Below are 18,842 nucleotides of genomic sequence, written 5' to 3'. Positions count from 1 at the left end.
CGTGTTATTCTATAAAAGTCCTTCCATAATAATGTAATAAGGCATCCACATCAGACAAAACAGTAAGTGGTAAGAAAATTAGGTTAAAGAAATAACCCCCAATCTCATGTAATCCTAAGGTTTCTTTTAAGTTATAGGTTCACTGGGTACTTTGTTAACAGGACAGGATTTTTTTAAATCCTACATTGTTTTATTCTAGTTATAATTTTTAAATGGAGGAAAGTTACAACAGATATTATAATGAATGAAATTAACTAGATCTCAATTAATTAGAAGTTTTAGTTAACTATGTGTGTGAGAGAAAAAGAGAGTGCCTTTTTTGACATAAAGGTAGGTAAGATTTTTTATTTGGGGAAAATGGCAGATCACATTTAAGCTAATTCTGTGTTTTTTTGTAAGTTCCTCCTACAATGAAGGTATCGAAACAAGATGTATCCTTTGATTGATTTGAGGCTAAAATATCATTTGGTATAAAAAGTAAATCCGGTCATGGTTTCTAGACTAAATCTGGCATTATAGAAAAGATACGGAGGACAGTCCTGAGAATAACTTTAAGCTAAGAGGATTAATCCTTCCCTAAACTAAAGAAGTATTTCATAGAACAGTGTATCTACCTAAATATTTTTATAGGTCAGTTTTTATCCTGTAGGAACAAAAACTGATTGAATAAGTAAATGCTTAGCCAAAGTAGAAATTATTCATAGAAATCATTTTTTAATAGAAGTTGAAAAGCAAATAAGGATAAAAGACCATCCCAACAAGCCCCACCAGCACTCATGTGATTGCTGTGCTGGGCAAGTGCTTAATGACACTATTGGCTGCAAACTCTCTCAAACATAGCCTCAGGACCAGTGCACTGCCTATTTGCACATAGTGGCCATCAAGTGCCAAAGTTATCAAAATCCCAATATTGTATTTTAGTAATTCTGCTTAAATAACCCTCTAAATACCAATCCAGAACTGAAGACAAAACAAAGCCCTAATGCTTCTGTACCAACCAAGTGCAAAACATCATCATCAACATACTTCTTGGCATCCTCATATGTTACAATATACAATATAATCATAAAACATGGTGTGTGTTGGAGGAGGGTAGGCTTCAAACCCTGCATGAACAACAAACTGCTGCCTTTCTGTAGTTAAAAGTAAGATTTGACTTATCCAGCAAGTAAGGCTGCAAAATCAGTCAAAGGGACACCAGTTCCCTCTCCTGAAAGTCGGCAAATACTCTTGTTATTTATTTAGCAGTCTTAGAAATCCCATTCTGCATATTCTAGAAAATGGCCAGTAATGCTATACCATGGCTGCACCACAATAAGTATTCCTTTTTGAAATTTTAAAGCCAACTACAGAAGGAAATTGAAACCCATTATTATTAATAGTAAGTAAGGAGCTTCAAAATGCCTAACTGTTGAATATCTTGAGGGAAATCACACAGATATATGAGGTCCTTGGTTTAGGAATCTGTGAAACAGCTTTATGTTGACTTTAAGTAAATTCAGGGAACATTTCAAGATCTGGTAACTCAGATCAACCTTATTCTTATTTTGAAATGGAGTTCTGATTTCCATTAGTATATAGACTTAACTCAGTATACATTGAAAGGGCTTTATCTAAACATTCCATGAGTAAATGTCCCTGAGAAAGTCAAAAGCTAAACATATATGGCCATAATCAGCATTTAGATGAGCATACATTAACTGATTTCAGCATTATAATCAGATACAACTTCAGAAGTTAAAGTGACATATTTAATTGTGTGCATAATAACACACTTTTAGAGTTATAAGAAGTCCTCCAGTTCACCTAGTCCAACCACCTCAATTTACAGATGAGGAAACAGAGTTAGAAAGGCAGTTGTGCCTGTGGTAACACCGTAAATCAAGCATGTGGTCCAGGCTTATGCCAACATCTCTCTTCAAGGTCTGTATTTCCATCATGATCCAATGTCATTGCAAGCCATCATAATAATTAGGAATGAAACTAAGCCATCGTATAAATTATAAATCACTATAAATCACATGACTTTAGTACAGCTAAAGTAAGAAAGTATACATTTAGCTGAGGACAGTATTTGGGAAGACAGAAGCTACAATACAAAAGATTTACTGAACTCCCTGTGTGATGACAGTTCTTCATGTAGCCTTTACAGAATTGCAAAGGATATACACACTTTACTATCACAGTTTACAGAGAAATGATCCAGTTTCAAAAGCCTCAATAGCAATAGCTCATCTAAAAACCCTTTGCTCTGTAACCCAGGTAAACATCTCTGTGCTGTTGCTATACATAACGTCTTTCCCACTACCATTACCCATTACCATGTTTGGCCTAGAGCAAGGTGGTCATTTCTCTTATGTTGCGAATTGCCCTCTTTTGTTGAAAGCACAGGTCTGTACCAGAATCATTGCTGGATGTGTGTGGATGTATGCATATGAAGGAGAGGGAATGAAGTGACTCCTCAGGAGTCTTTGAATCAGTGACACCAATGTTGGTTGTGTTAGTTACCAAAAAGGAGTTTCCGCACTATTGTGATCGTTCCTTCAATGCCCCATTGCAGTTTTTTTTTTCCCAAACACCAAACCTGATATTCACTTGGTTCCTCTTCCTCTGCACATTCATCAATATCATTTCCTCAAGGCATTGCATTTATGTGTATCAGCCCTGTTTCCAAAGCATGCTTGTTGACTATTCGGATAGGCCTTTTAAGAACTCATAGAACACAGAATTATAACCGTATTTGGATATCATCAAGTCCATTCGCACATTTTAATTGTGCAGAAACTGATTTCCAGACAGGTAATACAGTCAGTCAGACAAAACTGGGGCTGGAGGCAATGTTCTGACTAATACTCTTCTTGTTACACAATGTCACAGTGTACTTAATTGCATGGTTGGCCAAAAAGAGTAGGTGTACATCATTTATTTGGGCTAAATATATTAATTATTTCAAGCCATTACAATGCTCTATTTCTTAATACAAGGTGAAAACAAAATTGGTAATCAACATATGGCAGCACAGGGTAGTAGAAAAACAGTAAAAGCATAGCCAGATCTAAATTCGATTTGGCTAATTTGCTAACTGTGTTACCTTGGCCAGGTTGCTCAACTTTTCTGAAGTTGTAACTACATGAGAGTATTAAGAATTAAATGCAGTGGCATATATAAACCATCTAATGTACAGTAAGGGCTCAGTATATACAGGTTCCCATTAATTCTAACCTGCCGCAAAAGAGCAGTGTCACTCTAGCAAATTCCTTTAGCTCTCTGGGTCTTGATATCCTCCACTGTAAAATGAGAAGATGAAAGAAACCAAATGAATTCCAAAGTCCCTTTCAGCTCATCAAGAAATAATTCCCAAAGATTCCTTCACCTTAATTTAAATTCAACACTTAAGTACCTTATATCCATCCTAGGCACTTAACAGTTCCAACCACCCCCAGGAAGGTATAGATGATTTCAGCAGAATGTGATCCAACTCTATAGTACTTTAAGCTCCACACAGAAAAGTTACTATGTCCAACCAAAGAACTTAACTTTAAGGAAAACTCTACAAGGACATCACAAACCTGATGTAATAAATAAAAATAACTTAGCGTTTACCTTAAACTATTGTATTGCCCTTTTTTTTGCTAGGATGTAAGGTGAGAACTACCATGTGATTCTATAGGTCTCTAACAAAAGACTCAAGAGACATTTAATTAGAGCAACTAATACTATCTTTTGAAAGAAATGAGCAATAAACTCTTCCTATATGAGTCTTATGCTAGACTTTAAAATTTAAGATACTTGTGCAGCAGAGGATAAAACTTATTCTGAGAGGTATTTTATAGTAATAAACATTAAAATAAGGCAGTTGCCCATGTTCTCACATTACTTTTGAATTCGATGTTTTGGATTTTCATACTTTAAAAGTAAAATATTCTGTATTTAAATGCTTGAATCTTGCAATCAAGGCCTGGAGAAATATTAACTGATCCTAAATGAAAATTTCAACTGAAAAATTTTTCCTCCTTTTCTCTTCCATAAGGAAATCATTAGCAATGGATTTTTCATTACAGATAAGGCTTTTTGCAAAGAGAAACACTCTAGGGGTTCAAAATATATTTAAAATCATGATTAGAGCTCTTATCATGATGTCTGAAAAATTCAGTTGAAGTTCACTGCTACCATGCCACATAATATTATTCACCTATATTGTAGAATTTTAGAGTGCATATCTTAGATGATAAAATATCAACAACAAAAAGATCACTGCCTTTTATGAGTATGAAGAGACAGAGATGGCCCATTTAAATATTTTAAATGTGTGAAATAAGTAACATAATCTTTTTTAAAAATCAACAACTGTGTTTTATGGCTAACTTTTTTTTTCCTAAAAGCTGATAAAGAGTAAACTATGTCCCATAACATACATTGTGTGCAAAGGTTCACAGAGCCACAGAAGTATGATTTAGGTATATACATATCAAGCATCATGTGAACCAGAGGCAGAAGGCCTGGATCCTATTTCTGTGTTAGGATCTTGATATACACTACACACTTGATATGTGACTTTTTTGACAAGTCACTTCACCTTTATAGTTCTGTTTCTTAACTGTGAGACAACAGGAGGAACCATCTGATCTTTCCAAGATTTCTTCCAGTTCCTATAATTAACATCTGTGCAAATCCTCAGGGGCACAGGACATGGGGCAGAAGCACTCATAGGAGAGCATTTATTCTGCTCTTCATGTATGCTGCCAGGACAAGCCAGCTTCTGCAGAGAGCCAGATACTAAATGGCCTGTCTTCATGCCTTTGCTGAAGAACACCACTGATGACTATGGAAGCACCTAAAGAGACTCAGCCAGAGGATAGGAACTGTTTTCTCAATGTAGTCCAAAGAATAGGTAGACCCCTTGTGTCCTCATCTTCGCTGGCAGAAGGCATTAAGTTCATTTAGGTGACTTTTGCTTTCTGAACCTAAAGAGAAATAATTCTGAAAATGAATGGTTCTTATCTCCAGTCCCACATCTGACCCTTGAAAACACATAGATTTTTATGTATCAGCTACCTGATATGCAGCATTCCTAGGATACCTCCATAAGACAGAGTTTGGCAATAGTGGTTAAAAGTATAGAAGGGTCTCAAATCCTGCCTTTACTATTTAATTGCTGTGTGGGAAAAAAGGTAATGCCTCTGTGCTTCAGGCTCCTTTTCTATAAAACAGGGAAACTGATAAAACCTAACTCATAGAGCTGTTGTGAGGATTAATCAATATAATACATACAAAGAAGTTAGCACAGAGCCTGACACAAAGTGAATTTTTGATCAAGAGAGATCCAACTATGCTGGGTCCTGGGTCTCCCTGAAAAGGTTTATCTGTAGGCCACAATTTCCTGGCATGAAAGAGCTGCTGTTGATCTTTCCACTTCTGAGCAAACTATGGCAAAGACTCAGAGATGGGTTCAGCTCTTACTAATAGGATCCTATAGAAATCAGGAGGAAATGAGATTACCCTGAAAGAAGGAAAGAGTTGCTCTGGTTTAAGACAAGATCTTTAAAAGATATAGAAATGCACACAAACATTTAATATGGTCATACAGAATTGGAGAAGGGGTTGTTCTTCATTTATGCTTTCCCAAGTGTTGCCAGCATTAGAAGCTATGGAATTTTATAACTGGATGGCTCCCTAGAGACCATGAACTCTCTCAATAGATAAGCAGCTGAGGCCCAGAGAGGTTATACAATTTACTCAAGGTCATTCAGCAGTAAATGACAGTGCCCAGACAAACAAGCTTCCTGGCTCCCCCCATTTGCTTGCCCAATATTCGGCCTGGTATCTTTCACCAGGTCAGTATCCTACCCTTGTGCCAAACAGAGCATTTAAGACACACACACAAACACACGGGATTTTTTTGGCCTAGGTTCCCAAAAGTTACAGAAACAACCCACTAAGACCTTCTTTCCAGAGCCTCCCATCCCAGGATCCTCCCATCCTGGGAAATGGGGAGGATCCCAGGCAATCTGTGACTCTCCCTGAGGCCCTTTTTGGAGTTTCTACTCTCCTTTTCTTCCTTCCTCACATCTATGCTTAAGGATACTTCAAGAAGTTCCTCAGCTCAAAGGCCAGGGACTTCCCAGGGCAGAAGTCACCACCTACTAATCTGCAAGTCTTCATCTTCCCACAAATGCTGTATTTTGAGACAGGAAATAAAGAACTGTTACTAAATTTCTTCCAAGCTCCCTTGGAGGAAATTCAGTCAAAACGAATCCCTCCTTTCCTCCCTAAAGTAATTCAACCAGGTCCACTTATAGAGTGTGTATATGAAGTGCTGGAGAACCCTCAGGTATGCTTGACACAGAGAACAGGAGAAAGAGGGACTAAGGCAGGGGAGATAGATTGGAGGGAGGAGGGAGATGGGTAGAAGGAGCACACTGACCACACTGTGAAGCCTGGATCCTGGAAACAGCTGTGCTGCTGATACTGACTCACCACAAAGCAGACCAACCCCCAGGGAATTGAACTGTCTTAATTTCATGCTCTGGTAACTGACTAACAACAGACTGGTGTCCCAAACCGCACACGTAGGAAGCCGGCAGAGGCTACATGTAAGTGGCAGAAACAAGGAATTCTCTTTGGTTTCTGCCGCCTTTTCTGTCTTATCCGATACTGGCCACTCTTCGCCTGGAGGGCACACCCCGAGCTCTGCAGGTTCCCACACAAACCCCGGAACTGGACATACTGCTCTCCTAAGGACCCATGAGTACAGGGCATCAGAGGGTTCTCAGCTCTTTCAAGTGCCTTCCTGTCCCTTGCCCCTTGCACGGAAAACTGATCCCAGAAAAGCTTTGGGCTGAATGCCTAAAGCTAACAAACGTGGGGTTCCTCTTGTCCCTAAGCACATGTGTCCACGTGGGGGCAGGGGGTCACTCAGCCTGGGTGCCTGCTGTGACGGTGGGAGGTGTTAAGTGTCACCGCCAAGTGTTTCTCCTCCACATGCGCACCCACCCGCGAAACCGGAAGGAAGGCTTGGCTTTTGCCTTTTTTTCCCTACCTACCTGAATTCCGGGACCAGGTTAGGCTGCAACCCGTAGAAAGCAGAGGAGAGAGTGACCAGCCAGCCGGGCTTGTAACTTCCATTCTCGCACTCCAGATAAGGCGGGGACCACTTGACATGGCTCTTGTCCCCGCCAAGCCCGTCCCTGCGCCGCCAGCTATGACCCAGGCCCCGGGGCCCCTGACTGGAGCCGCGGCGGTGGAAGTGAGTCCTCCACTTGCGCCGGAGGCCGTGGAACCACTCGGTCTCCAGCGTAGCGTTGGCCAGGTGGTGCGCGGAGGAGGACAGGTCCTGGAGCAGGATGCGACTCTCCTCGCGCGTGGCCTGAAGGAAGACCTGCGGGGCCGGCGCGGACAGCGACTCGGTGCTGAAGGTGATGGCCGCCCGCGAGATGCTGGGTTCGCCCTCCAAGACGCTCCGCATCAGTGCCTGGTACCACTCCAGGTCGTCCTGCAAGTTCTGTTCCCGCGACTTATTGCTCTGCAGCATCATGTTGAGGAAGTTGGTGGCGTGTGTCAGCGTGTCCAGAGCCCCGTGCAAGGAGGGATGGGAGCTGGCTAGGCCTGGCGACTTTCCCGGCAGGCCAGCCAACTCATAGCGCCCGGAGCAGTTGGCTCGCTTCAGCTGGTGGGAGTCCCCGGTGTAGAGGTAAGAGGCCACGTCCATGGGCACCTCCTCGGCGAGTTTCTGAGCCAAGATGGTGCCATCGGGGAAGCGGCTCCAGGGAGCAGAGGGGTCCGAAGCAGAGGCTCTAGCCAGCTGCTGGGCGTGCTGTTTCGCCCTCACGGCCCTCTCTCGAGGGGAATCCGACCGCCCGGGCGGGTCTCGGCTGGCGCCAGCAGCTCCCAAACCCGGATGAGCGAGCAGGAGGCAGAAAAGTAAGGGATAAGCCATGGTTCCCACCTGTCTCACAGCGAGGAGCGGAGGTAACGAGAGAAGTCACTTTTTAAATTTTGGTCATCAATTTACACTGGTCAGACTTGTACTAAGAGTCTTCCCCCTTCTTCACCAGATGACACCCAGTCCAAAAGGACTTGAAAATAACAATGTTACGAAACTGGCCCCGCTGGCTAAACCTCCGTCACAGGAAATAAAATCACCTGTGACCACGCTGGCTGCACCGGCTCCAGGATGGCTCAGCTCAGGATTACGCACCTCACAGCCTTTGAGCCGAACAGGTTACATCCCCTCGCGCTCCCGGCAGCTACAGTTGGCCTGCTTACGTCTTTCTGCTCAGCCTCTCCGCAGCCGCTCTCACTGAGGTGTGCTCGAGAGCTGCTGCCGCCGCCTTGGCCGCCAAAGACGCTGCTCCATCCTCTCAGCGGCGGCAGGTCGTTGCCGCCTCCCAGCCGGGGCTCCTCCTGCTCGGCTTGGCCGCCAGGCAAGGAGCGCGCGCACGGACAGCTCCGCGGGCGCAGCAGCGAGTCCCGAGGAGCGGGGCTTCCTTTTAGGACGTTTGTCTGGAGTCGACAGGGCCCGGCAGCTGGTTAGTCGGAGCCTATACGTTTGGCCACAAACCACACTCCTGCCTGTCCCTGCTCTCGGGAGGAAAGCCGGTTTAAAGAGGCAGTTTGGCTGCAACCAAACCCTCGTCGTAGGGCGGCTTCACGTTGTCTTGTGCCCTGTTTGGTCGGCTCCTCTGTCAATCAGCCGACTGCCATTGTCGGGTTGGGGCGGGAGCTGTCCAGTGCTGAACCCGAGGCGGAACGAAGGAGGCGCAGCAGGCGGTGGCGCGGGATGCGGCAGCGCGAGTCCTGTCACCCACTCGCGTTCGCTGATGACTCGGAAACCTGAGGGCGTGGGATTGGAGTGGGAGGCAGTGAGGGGAGAAACAAGAGTTTCCGTGGCTCAGAGAGAAGGAAACTTGGCCGTACTGAGTAGGGTGTTGGCGTCTTGCATGCTTAGTTAAATCAGTCTTTTCTTTTGCCTGGAAAAAAGAGAGAGGAGTTTTCATTGCTGACTTAAACTGAAGAGGAGGGACGTAGGATGGAGACGTGTCCTCCTGAGCATCTGCTCATTTTAGGCAAATGATCAGATCCTCCTTGTCGTCGGTTAAAGAAATGATAAAACCTACTTGCCGAGGTCTTGACTATGAGGGAGTAACGGAGACATCTACCGGCTGAGTTTTAAGGGGGAATATACCATATTTAAGGAAGCTCCTTTAAAAGGGGACTAGGATGAAGGGGAATCTGTGAAAGTGTGAGTACGTGGAAGGGAGAGAATTGTGCAAAGGGAAAGACTTAGACTGTGATAGAATGATAATGAGTGAGTCTGGGTTGAGTGAGAAGGGAAGTCATTATGACTGGAAGTTCCTAGAATTAATGGATACAAGAACCAAGATAAGTTAACTATGGGTTGGAATATCCCATCAGAAGAAAGAAGAGGGGCTAAATATGCCACACTCCCCCTCCAGATTACTGGGAAATCCCTCAACACAATCTAATCATTTCATCTGAAGCATTAAGAGAGTCTTCTGACAATCCCAAAATGCTACTTAGTACTGGATATGTAATGTTCTATGTACCTCCACTTTACATATTCACATCCATTTTCAAATTCCCCAAGAAAGACACAAATAGAAAATCCCAAATTTATGTCAATTTCCAATCAACAGAACTGTCAAAAAAATCAGACACTGCTTTGATTTACTTAACATTTCATTTCATTCTCCCTAATGAGAAAAATACCTAAGCACTGAAATGTAAGCTCCAAACAGCAAAGGTTTAACTGCATTGGTTGCTAAAGTATCTTGAGTACCTAGAGTACACAGAAGTGCCTGGAACATAGTAGGTTCTCACTAAATATTTGCCAAAGTAATGGATGAACCAGAAGATCATGATGATGAAGCTAATTATTTAAAAATCCATTTTCTTACCTAAGAGAAGTCTTTCTGACATATCAGTAATGAAGGCTTTTAGAATAAGACATAGCAACCAATTTTCCAAACTGCAGTGCATGATCTTTGCTAAATAAAGGTCATCCCAGTTTAATGCTCTGCTACAGCATTTGGTCAATAATAACAGAAGGAGTTTCTATTTAATTTATCAGACTATACATTTCCATCTACTTAACCATCTATAGACTGAAATGTAATTTCCTCATGAATTGAAGTTTTTAGAGAAACTACATAACTTACTAATAGTTCTTTAAAATTTTGTACTATTGCACTTAAAAAGAAAGATATAATTTTATGAGTAGGTCCTACTGTAAGTAATTCAATGACTCAGGATAATTGAAAGACCTGAGTTCTAGTGTGAGCATTGTTTTGAGAAAGATACACAACCACTGGCAAGACATTTAAATTGTCTGTGTCTTGGGTCTATTTGGACCTCATGAGTTGACATTGAGAGAGCACTGAAATGGCATCTGAGCTACTCTCCAAGGGATGCTAGTTCTTCCACTAGATGGCATCTGATAAGAAAGGTGCAAATTATGGGAGGCCCTTGTGATTTTAACATTCCCTTTTGTGGATCACTTTCAGTCTACATTGCCAAACAACTGGGGTGAACTACTTGGGTCCAGAAAAGCACTGCCCAACAGAAATATAATGGGGGCCTCAAATAAGATTCATATACATAATTCTAAATGTTCCAATAGCACATTTAAAAGTAAAAAGGAAAAAATGAATATTTAGACCAATATACCCAAAATATTCTTTCAATAAATAAATAAATAATATAACAATTATTAATGATATATTTTACATTTTTTATACCAAACCTTCAGAATCCAATCTGTATTTTATACTAGCGACATTTCAAGTGCTCAGTAACCACCTGTAGCTAGAGACTACCATAGAGTACAAGCTCTAGAAGATAGTGCATTGTGGTCCAGAATGCTCTGGAAACCTTCAGTCGGCTCCAGAAAAGTCACCATGGTCCAAAAGCTCTGGGAGGCCTGGTCTATTTAATAAGTTGGGAGTCAAGGTCAACTAAGTAAGTAGACAAACCGATGTCTATATCACTGTCCATCAGTGAAGGAGTTAATCCAAGAGAGCTTTTTTTTTTTGGTATAATTAATCACAATTACATGAGGAACATTATCTTTACTAGACTCCCACCATCACCAAGTCCCCCCCACAAACCCCATTACAGTCACTGTCCATTAGCGTAGTAAGATGCTGTAGAATCACTACTTGTCTTCTCTGTGTTGCACAGCCCTCCCCCAGCCTCTCCCAATATTATACATGCTATTCGTAATGCCCACTTTCTTTTTCCCCCACCTTATCCCTCCCTTCCCACCCATCCTCCCCTGTCCCTTTCCCTTTGGTAACTGCTAGTCCATTCTTGGGTTCTGTGATTCTGCTGCTGTTTTGTTCCTTAGGATTTTATTTTGTTCTTATACTCCACATATGAGTGAAATCAACTGGTATTTGGCTTTCTGTGCCTGGCTTATTTCACTGAGCATAATACCCTCTAGCTCCATCCATGTTGTTGCAAATAGTAGGATTTGTTTTCTTCTTATGGCTGAATAATATTCCATTGTGTATATGTACCACATCTTCTTTATCCATTCATCTACTCATGGACACTTAGGTTGCTTCCATTTCTTGGATATTGTAAATAGTGCTGCAGTAAACATAGGGGTACATATGTCTTTTTCAAACTGGGCTGCTGCATTCTTAAAATAAATTCCTAGAACTGGAATTCCTGGGTCAAATGGTATTTCTATTTTGAGCTTTTTGAGGAACCTCCATACTGCTTTCCACAATGGTTGAACTAATTTACATTCCCACCAGCAGTGTACGAGGGTTCCCCTTTCTCCACAACCTCTCCAATACTTGTTTTGTTTGTCTTTTGGATGGTGGCAATCCTTACTGGTATGAGGTGATATCTCATTGTGGTTTTAATTTGCATTTCTCTGATGACTAGCGATGTGGAGCAGCTTTTCATGTGTCTGTTGGCCATCTGAATTTCATCTTTGGAGAACCGTCTGTTCAGCTCCTCTGCCCATTTTTTAATTGGATTTTTGCTTTTTTTTTGTTGAGGTGCATGAGCTCTTCATATATTTTGGACGTCAACCCTTTATCGGATATGTCATTTATGAATATATCCTCCCATACTGTAGGATGCCTTTTTGTTCTACTGATGTTGTCTTCTGCTTGTACAGAAGATTTTCAGCTTGATCACTTTTGCTTTTGTTTCCCTTGACCAAGGAGATATGTTCATGAAGAAGTCACTCATGTTTATGTCCAAGAGATTTTTGCCTATGTTTTTTTCTAAGAGTTTTATGGTTTCATGACTAACATTCAGGTTTTTGACCATTTTGAATTTACTTTTGTGTATGGGGTCACACAATGATGCAATTTATTTCTCTTACATGTAGCTGTCCAGTTTTGCCAACACCAGCTGTTGAAGAGGCTTTCATTTCCCCATTGTATGTTCATGACTCCTTTATTGTATATTAACTGACCACATATGTTTGGGTTAATATCTGGACTCTCTATTCTGTTCCACTGGTCTGTGGGTCTGTTCTTGTGCCAGTACCAAATTCTCTTGATTACTGTGCTTTGTACTAGAGCTTGAAGTTGGGAAGCGAGATTCCCCCTGCTTTATTCTTCCTCATCAGGATTGCTTTGGCTATTCGGGGTCTTTTGTGGTTCCATATGAATTTTAAAACTATTTGTTCCAGTTTGTTAAAGAATGTTTTTGGTATTTTGATAGGCATTGCATTGAATCTGTAGATTGCTTTAGGCAGGATGGCCATTTTGACAATATTAATTCTTCCTAGTCAAGAGCATGGAATGCGTTTCCATTTGTTAGTGTCCTCTTTAATGTCTCTTAAGAGTGTCTTATAGTTTTCAGGGTACAGTTCTTTCACTTCCTTGGTTAGGTTTATTCCTATTTTATTATTTTTGATGCAATTGTGAATAGAATTGTTTTCCTTATTTCTCTCTCTGCTAGTTCATTGTCAGTGTATAGGAGAGCAACAGATTTCTGTGTATTAATTTTGTATCCTGCAACTTTGCTGAATTCAGATATTAGTTGTAGTAGTTTTGGAATGGAGTCTTTAGGGATTTTTATGTACAATATCATGTCATCTGCAAACAGTGACAGTTTGACTTCCTCTTTACCAATCTGAATGCCTTGTATTTCTTTGTTTGGTCTGATTGCCATGGCTAGAACCTCCAGTACTACATTGAATAACAGTGGGGAGAGTGGGCATCCCGGTCTTGTTCCCAATCTTAGAGGAAATGCTTTCAGCTTCTCGCTGTTAAGTATGATGTTGGATGTGGGTTTGTCATATATGGCGTTTATTATGTTGAGGTACTTGCCCTGTATACCCATTTTGTTGAGAGTTTTTATCATGAATGGATGTTGAATTTTGTCAAATGCTTTTTCAGCATCTATGGAAATCATCATGTGGTTTCTGTCCTTCTATTTTTTGATGTGGTGGATGATGTTGATGGATTTTCAAATGTTGTACCATCCTTGCATCCCTGAGATGAATCCCACTTGGTCATGGTGTATGATCCTCTTGATGTATTTTTGAATTTGGTTTGCTAATATTTTGTTGAGTATTTTTGCATCTGTGTTCATCAGGGACATTGTCTGTAATTTTCTTTTTTGGTGGGATCTTTGCCTGGTATTGGTATTAGAGTAATGCTGGCTTCATAGAATGAGCTTGGAAGTATTCCCTTCTCCTCTGCTTTTTGGAAAACTTTAAGGAGAATGCGTATTATGTCTTCTCTACATGTCTGATAAAATTCGGTGGTGAATCCATCTGGACCAGGCATTTTGTTCTTGGGTAGTTTTTTGAAGTTACTGATTCAATTTCTTTGCTGGTAATTGGTCTGTTTAGATTTTCTGTTTCTTCCTTGGTCAGTCTTGGAAGGTTGTATTTTTCTAGGAAGTTGTCCATTTCTTTAGGTTTTGCAGCTTGTTTTCATACAGATTTTCATAGTATTCTCTAATAATTTTTTGTATTTCTGTGGGGTCTGTTGTGATTTTTCCTTTCCCATTTCTGATTCTGTTTATGTGTCTAGATTCTCTTCTTCTCTTAATAAGTGTGGCTAGCAGCTTATGTATTTTGTTTGTTTTTTCCAAGAACCAGCTCTCGGTTTCATTAATTTTTTCTATTATTTTATTGTTCTCAATTTTATTTATTTCTTCTCTGATCTTTATTATGTCCCTCCTTCTGCTGACTTTGGGCCTCATTTGTTCTTCTTTTTCCAGTTTCAATAATTGTGACTTTAGACTATTCATTTGTGGATGTTCTTCCTTCTTTAGATAGGCCTGGATTGCTGTATACTTTCCTCTTAGAACTGCCTTCACGGTGTCCCACAGAAATTGGTGCTTTGTGCCATCATTGTCATTTGTCTCCATATATTGCTTGATCTCTGTTTTAATTTGGTCATTGATCTATTGATTATTTAGCAGCATGGTGTTATGCCTCCATGTGTTTGTGAGCCTTTTTGTTTTCTTTCTACAATTTATTTCTAGTTATATGCCTTTGTGGTCTGAGAAGTTGGTTGGTAGAATTTCAATCTTTCTGAATTTACTGAAGCTCTTTCTGTGGCCTAGTATGTGGCCTATTCTGGAAAATGTTCCATGTGCACTTGAGAAGAATGTCTGTCCTGCTGTTTTTGGGTGTAGAGTTCTGTAAATGTCTGTTAAGTCCATCTGTTCTAGTGTGTTGTTCAGTGCCTCTGTGTCCTTACTTATTTTCTGTCTGGTGGATCTGTCCTTTGGACTGAGTGGTGTGTTGAAATCCCCTAAAATGAATGCATTGCATTATATTTCCCTCTTTAATTTCTGTCAGTATTTGTTTCACATATGTAGATGCTCTGTATTGGGTGCATATATATTTATAGTGGTTATATCCTCTTGTTGGGCTGACCCCTTTTATCATTATGTAATGTCCTTCTTTATTTCTTGTTACTTTCTTTGTTTTGAAGTCTATTTTGTCTGATACCAGTACTGCAACACCTGCTTTTTTCTCCCTATTGCTTGCATGAAATATCTTTTTCTATCCCTTGACTTTTAATCTGTGCATGTCCTTGGGTTTGAGGTGAGTCTCTTGTAAGCAACATATAGATGGGTCTTGCTTTTCTATCCATTCTGTTACTCTGTGTCTTTTGATTGGTGCATTCCGTCCATTTACATTTAGGGTGTTTATTGAAAGATATGTACTTACTGCCATTGCAGGCTTTAGATTTGTGGTTACCAAAGGTTCAAGGTTAGCTTCTGTACTATCTAACTGTCTAACTTAACTCGCTTATTAACCTATTATAAGCACAGTCTGATGATTCTTTATTTCTCTCCTTCTTATTCCTCCTCCTCCATTCTTTATATGTTAGGTGTTTTTTCTGTGTTCTTTTGTGTTTCCTTTGACTGCTTTTGTGAGTAGTTGATTTTATTTTTTGCCTTTAGTTTGTATTTGGTTGGTCTACTTTCTTTGCTGTGATTTTATTTTCTCTGGTGACATATATTTAGCTTTAGGAGTGCTCCCATCTACAGCAGTCCCTCTAAAATACCCTGTAGAGGTGGTTTGTGGGAGGCAAATTCCCTCAACTTTTGCTTGTCTGGAAATTATTTAATCCCTCCTTCACATTTAAATGATAATCGTGCTGGATAAAGTATTCTTGGTTCAAGGCCCATCTGTTTCATTGCATTAAATATATCATGCCATTCTCTTATGGCCTGTAAGGTTTCTGTTGAGAAGTCTGATGATAGCCTGATTGGTTTTTCTTTGTAGGTGATCTTTTTTCTCTCTCTGGTTGCCTTTAATACTCTGTCTTTGTCTTTGATCTTTGCCATTTAATTATTATATCTCTTGGTGTTGGCTTCCTTGGGTCCCTTGTGTTGGGAGTTCTGTTGGTCTCCATGGTGTGAGAGACTATTTCCTCCCCCAGTTTGGGGAAGTTTTCATTAATTATTTCTTCAAAGACACTTTCTATCCCTTTTTCTCTCTCTTCTTCTGGTACCCCTATAATGTGAATATTGTTCCATTTAGATTGGTCACACAGTTCTCTTAATAGTCTTTCATTCCTGGAGATCCTTTTATCTCTCTCTATCTCAGCTTCTCTGTGTTCCTGTTCTCTTATTTCTATTCCATTAACTGCCTCTTGCACCTCATCCAGTCTGCTCTTAAGTCCTTCCAGAGTTTGTTTTATTTCTGTATTTGCCCTCCCAACTTTATCCTTTTCCTCTTGCATATTTCTCTGCAGATCCATCAGCATGGTTATGACCTTTATTTTGAATTATTTTTCGGGGAGATTGTTTAAGTCTACCTCCCCAGGCCCTCTCTTGGGGGTTGTCTGGGTAATTCTGGACTTGACCAAATTCTTCTACCTTTTCATAGTGATAGAGGTAGCTGTAGGCAGGTAGCGTATGTATCAGCTGGAAGAACAAAGTCCTTTCCTGTTTGCTGGTCACCTTGCCCTTCTCCGCTGCCTGTGTCGGTTACCTGCACTCCTGGAGCTGCCTCTAGGTTAATCCCCTAAGCTGCTCTGGGCAGGGTCTCCATCAGGGTAGCACAGAGCCCTGTGGGGAGTGGCAGGCACAATGTATGTGCTCTTCTGCTAGAGCGGTGCCCCCACTGGGCAGCTGCATGTTGGTGGCAGCCTTTGGGTCTGGCCCGGGCAGCTGTACACTGGAAGGAGATTCTGGGCAGCTGCTGGGAGCACGGTTGCTCCTGAGCCCTCCACCACTGCCACCACCGGCTTTTATGGGCTGCTCCCAGGCTGCTCAGTCACTGCCACCAGCACATGCCCCTCTGGCACTCCCACCACTGGTGCACGTGGCCGCTCCCTGCCAGCATGTGCGGCCACTCTCCTGCTACTGGCCGGTGTGTTGGGGTCCATGCCACCCAGGGGAATGACTGGCAGTCTGCTTACCACCATGAGGGGCTTCAGAGCTGTGCTGCTGCTCAGGGGGTTAGGTCGCCTAGAGTTCCCTGGGATTCCCTGCTGCTGAGCCGAGTGTGCCGGGATGATTCCGTCCAGCCTGAGGCCCCTGTCCCTTTAAGACTTTCAAAAAGCACTCACTTTACTTTTGTCCCAGGGGAGCTGGTTGTGGGGACCTGCTCACAGGTTTTGCTTTTCCATTTCTCTAATACCCAGCACACCATGCACTGTGTGTCTGCACTCCTGGTGCGGATTACTAGAGCTGGTTGTTTAGTAGTCCTGGGCTTTCACTCCCTCCTTGCTCTGACTCCTTTCTTCCTGCCTGGGAGCTAGGATTGGGGTAGCGCTTGGGTCCTACCAGGCCACAACTTGTATCTTACCCACTTCGTGTGATGCTGAGTTCTCACAGATGTAGATGTAGCCTGGCTGTTGTACTGTATCCACTCGTCTCTCTTTTCAGAATAGTTGTATTTGTTGTATTTTCAAAAATATATATGTTTTTGGGAAGAGATTTCCACTAAACTACTCATGCCGCCATCTATTGGCTCCTCCCCAAGAGAGGTTTTTATAAGGAAACAAGAGTGAACACATACTCATAGCCCTCTAAGGCTACAAAATTCCACATCAACTTATAAAGACATATCATTCATTGGACAAGTGTTGACTGAGCTTTTACTATGTATCAGGCATTGTGCTTGGTACTGGGGTGAAATAGACACATCTTCAAATAGACACATCTTGAACACAATAGATACATGGATCTTATAGTCAAGTGGTTACAGAGAGAAATAATAAAAAAACAAACAAATAAATAAAATGCATATTGTGACAAGTACCATGAAGAAACAAACACTGTAAAGTAATAAAGAGTACAGCATATCAGGGCAGGGAGCTTCTTATAGAAAAAGATACAGATTTCTCTGAGGAGGTAACAATTGACTGAGACCTAAAGGAGGTCTATTAACTAGGTAGTCACTAGTAGTGAACTGGCTCAGGCTAAGATGGAAAGAAATTTACCTTAGGTAGAGGGATGAGTATATGAGTGCATGAAGACTACAAATATTCCATTCTTAGCAGGAGAGAGGAATAGAAAAAGTGAACTCCAGTAAGCTCAATTTCATATATAATATGAAAAGAACAAACAAGTGAGACAAAAAGAAAATCGTTTTATTAAATAGTCAAGTCATCCTGACATGAATAGCACTCCCCACCACCAACAATTACATGAATTGTAATTTGTAGATAAATATCCCTGTGTGACTTCAAAACTAAGAACAAAGTTGTTTCAATGCACACTGACACTGGGTAGGAGCTTGACTGCAATAGAACAATGTATATATAAAGCCTGTAGGTATCGTGTGAAAAGGCCCAAAGCTTTTTCATCACAGCTTGAAAAAGTCAATCTAATTGCTTTAGAACAGCCAAATTTGCACTGATGAAAAAGCAATATGTGATAGAGTTATGAGTTATTGGTTGTCAATGAATGGATTGATTTATCACTATTATAAAAAGGAAGATGTGATGTTAGCATATCTTTAAGTAAAAGAAATTAAGGGAGATCAAAAGCTGCTGAGACTAGATTTTATGTGAGCAGTATAGGTAGAGTTATTTTAAAAATTTAAGTGCTGCTCTAAATCATTTAAATCAGCAAGGATAAGGACAGGGCATATGGCGTAAGGACACTGGATTGGCAATTGAGAGACCAAACTCTACTCTTGGTTTTGACAGTATCTAGTCAAGTAACTTCTGACAATTTCCTCAACCCTTCTGAGTCCTTTTGCTTCATCTGTAACATAAGACTGATGTATTAAATACACCCAAACAGGGACAATTGCAGCCAAGTGATGCATAATTGTCTAGGTATATTTTCCAGGAACTCATCATTCCTGATAGTTCTAGATTTTTCAAGGTAAATGTTATTTTTAGATTAAATAATGCTAGTTCTCAGTAAAC

At 41.2% G+C, this 18,842-nt stretch overlaps 1 protein-coding gene across 1 annotated transcript in view; it reads right to left on the bottom strand.

Annotated features, from left to right (window-relative positions):
* GPR158 (G protein-coupled receptor 158) overlaps nt 1-7,972 on the bottom strand; it is a 365,517-nt gene extending 357,545 nt beyond the window's left edge. Inside the window, exon 1 of the mRNA XM_036880927.2 lies at nt 7,044-7,972. Within this exon, the coding sequence (XP_036736822.2) occupies nt 7,044-7,936 (893 nt within the window). The 5' untranslated portion in view covers nt 7,937-7,972. The remainder of the gene's footprint in view (nt 1-7,043) is intronic.
* Nucleotides 7,973-18,842: the final 10,870 nt, after the last annotated feature.

This window comes from Manis pentadactyla, chromosome 3 (assembly GCF_030020395.1).
Source record: "Manis pentadactyla isolate mManPen7 chromosome 3, mManPen7.hap1, whole genome shotgun sequence".
NCBI classification, from domain to species: Eukaryota; Metazoa; Chordata; class Mammalia; order Pholidota; family Manidae; genus Manis; species Manis pentadactyla.
Note: the sequence above shows the minus strand (reverse complement) of the source record. Positions and strands in the feature narration are given on the sequence as shown.